General features: G+C 39.8%; 1 protein-coding gene across 1 annotated transcript in view; it reads left to right on the top strand.

Annotated features, from left to right (window-relative positions):
* LOC109463752 (lissencephaly-1 homolog) overlaps nucleotides 1-1,032 on the top strand; it is a 15,907-nt gene extending 14,875 nt beyond the window's left edge. The window contains exons 10-11 of the mRNA XM_019760602.1: nucleotides 427-583; nucleotides 951-1,032. Coding sequence (XP_019616161.1) covers nucleotides 427-583; nucleotides 951-1,024 — 231 coding nt within the window. The 3' untranslated portion in view covers nucleotides 1,025-1,032. The remainder of the gene's footprint in view (nucleotides 1-426; nucleotides 584-950) is intronic.

Genomic DNA, 1,032 nt, shown 5'->3' with positions numbered 1-1,032 from the left:
GCATCATGACACTGGTCAGTTCACAAAGCTTTTCTTTGGCTGTTACTGGAAACCAATTGGTTTATGTACTATATTGTTACTGTATTATATGTTTAATTGATTTCTTGCAGTGTGCAACATGACCCTGGTCAGAAGTGTTCAAGGTTCAGAAAACTTACATGTTTTGATATTGGGCAAAGTGATAGTCAACTTTTAGTTACTGGTATCAAATAAATGTGTTACTGATATTGTTCATTATATCATTTTCATCAGAAAGGGAAGGAAAGCAATTCCATTTTTGTTCCCAAAATTGTTGCTGATCTATCAGTACTTACCAGAATTGAATGATTAACTTAAGTAATTTAGAATTCTAAGGTTTGAATTCTATGGTTTATAGTTTGGATATTTAAAATGAAAATGGTATTTTTGAACAACTTGTACTTGTAGGTTGGACACGACAACTGGGTTCGAGGCGTGGTGTGGCACCCGGGTGGAAAGTATATCATCAGTGCCTCGGACGACAAGACCATCCGTGTCTGGGACTACAAGAACAAGCGCTGTCAGAAAACACTGGAGGCTCACCAGCACTTCTGCACCTCCATCGGTCAGTTACTCTGTGTGTGCGTGTGCAAGTGTGTGTGTGTGTCTGTTTGTGCTTCCATGTATCAATCTGTTTGCGTGGATGAATGAATGTATAAAATGGATTTTGAAGTCGTACTGTTCTAGCCTGTACTGTCCTCTTTAAATGAAGTCATTTCGTTATTTTTTGACAGTTTTGCTAATTCTCATCTGTTCTTATAACAAGGTATATTCTGATACAACTCATAATACTGACCTCAGTGTTGGAGGTTTTGAAGTCAAAGGCCTTTGTACCAAAGAGTTACAGGCCTTGAACCAAAGAGTTAATTGGACTCCGTTACCATGTCTTTTACCCACACATATCTGACTTCATGTTTTGTTTTCCTCCCCAGACTTCCATAAGTCCGCCCCGTTCGTGATCACCGGCAGTGTGGATCAAACGGTGAAAGTGTGGGAGTGCCGCTAACGCCGCGT

The sequence above is a fragment of the Branchiostoma belcheri genome, unplaced genomic scaffold, assembly GCF_001625305.1.
Source record: "Branchiostoma belcheri isolate BF01 breed outbred unplaced genomic scaffold, Haploidv18h27 scaffold1, whole genome shotgun sequence".
NCBI lineage: Eukaryota > Metazoa > Chordata > Leptocardii > Amphioxiformes > Branchiostomatidae > Branchiostoma > Branchiostoma belcheri.
Note: the sequence above shows the minus strand (reverse complement) of the source record. Positions and strands in the feature narration are given on the sequence as shown.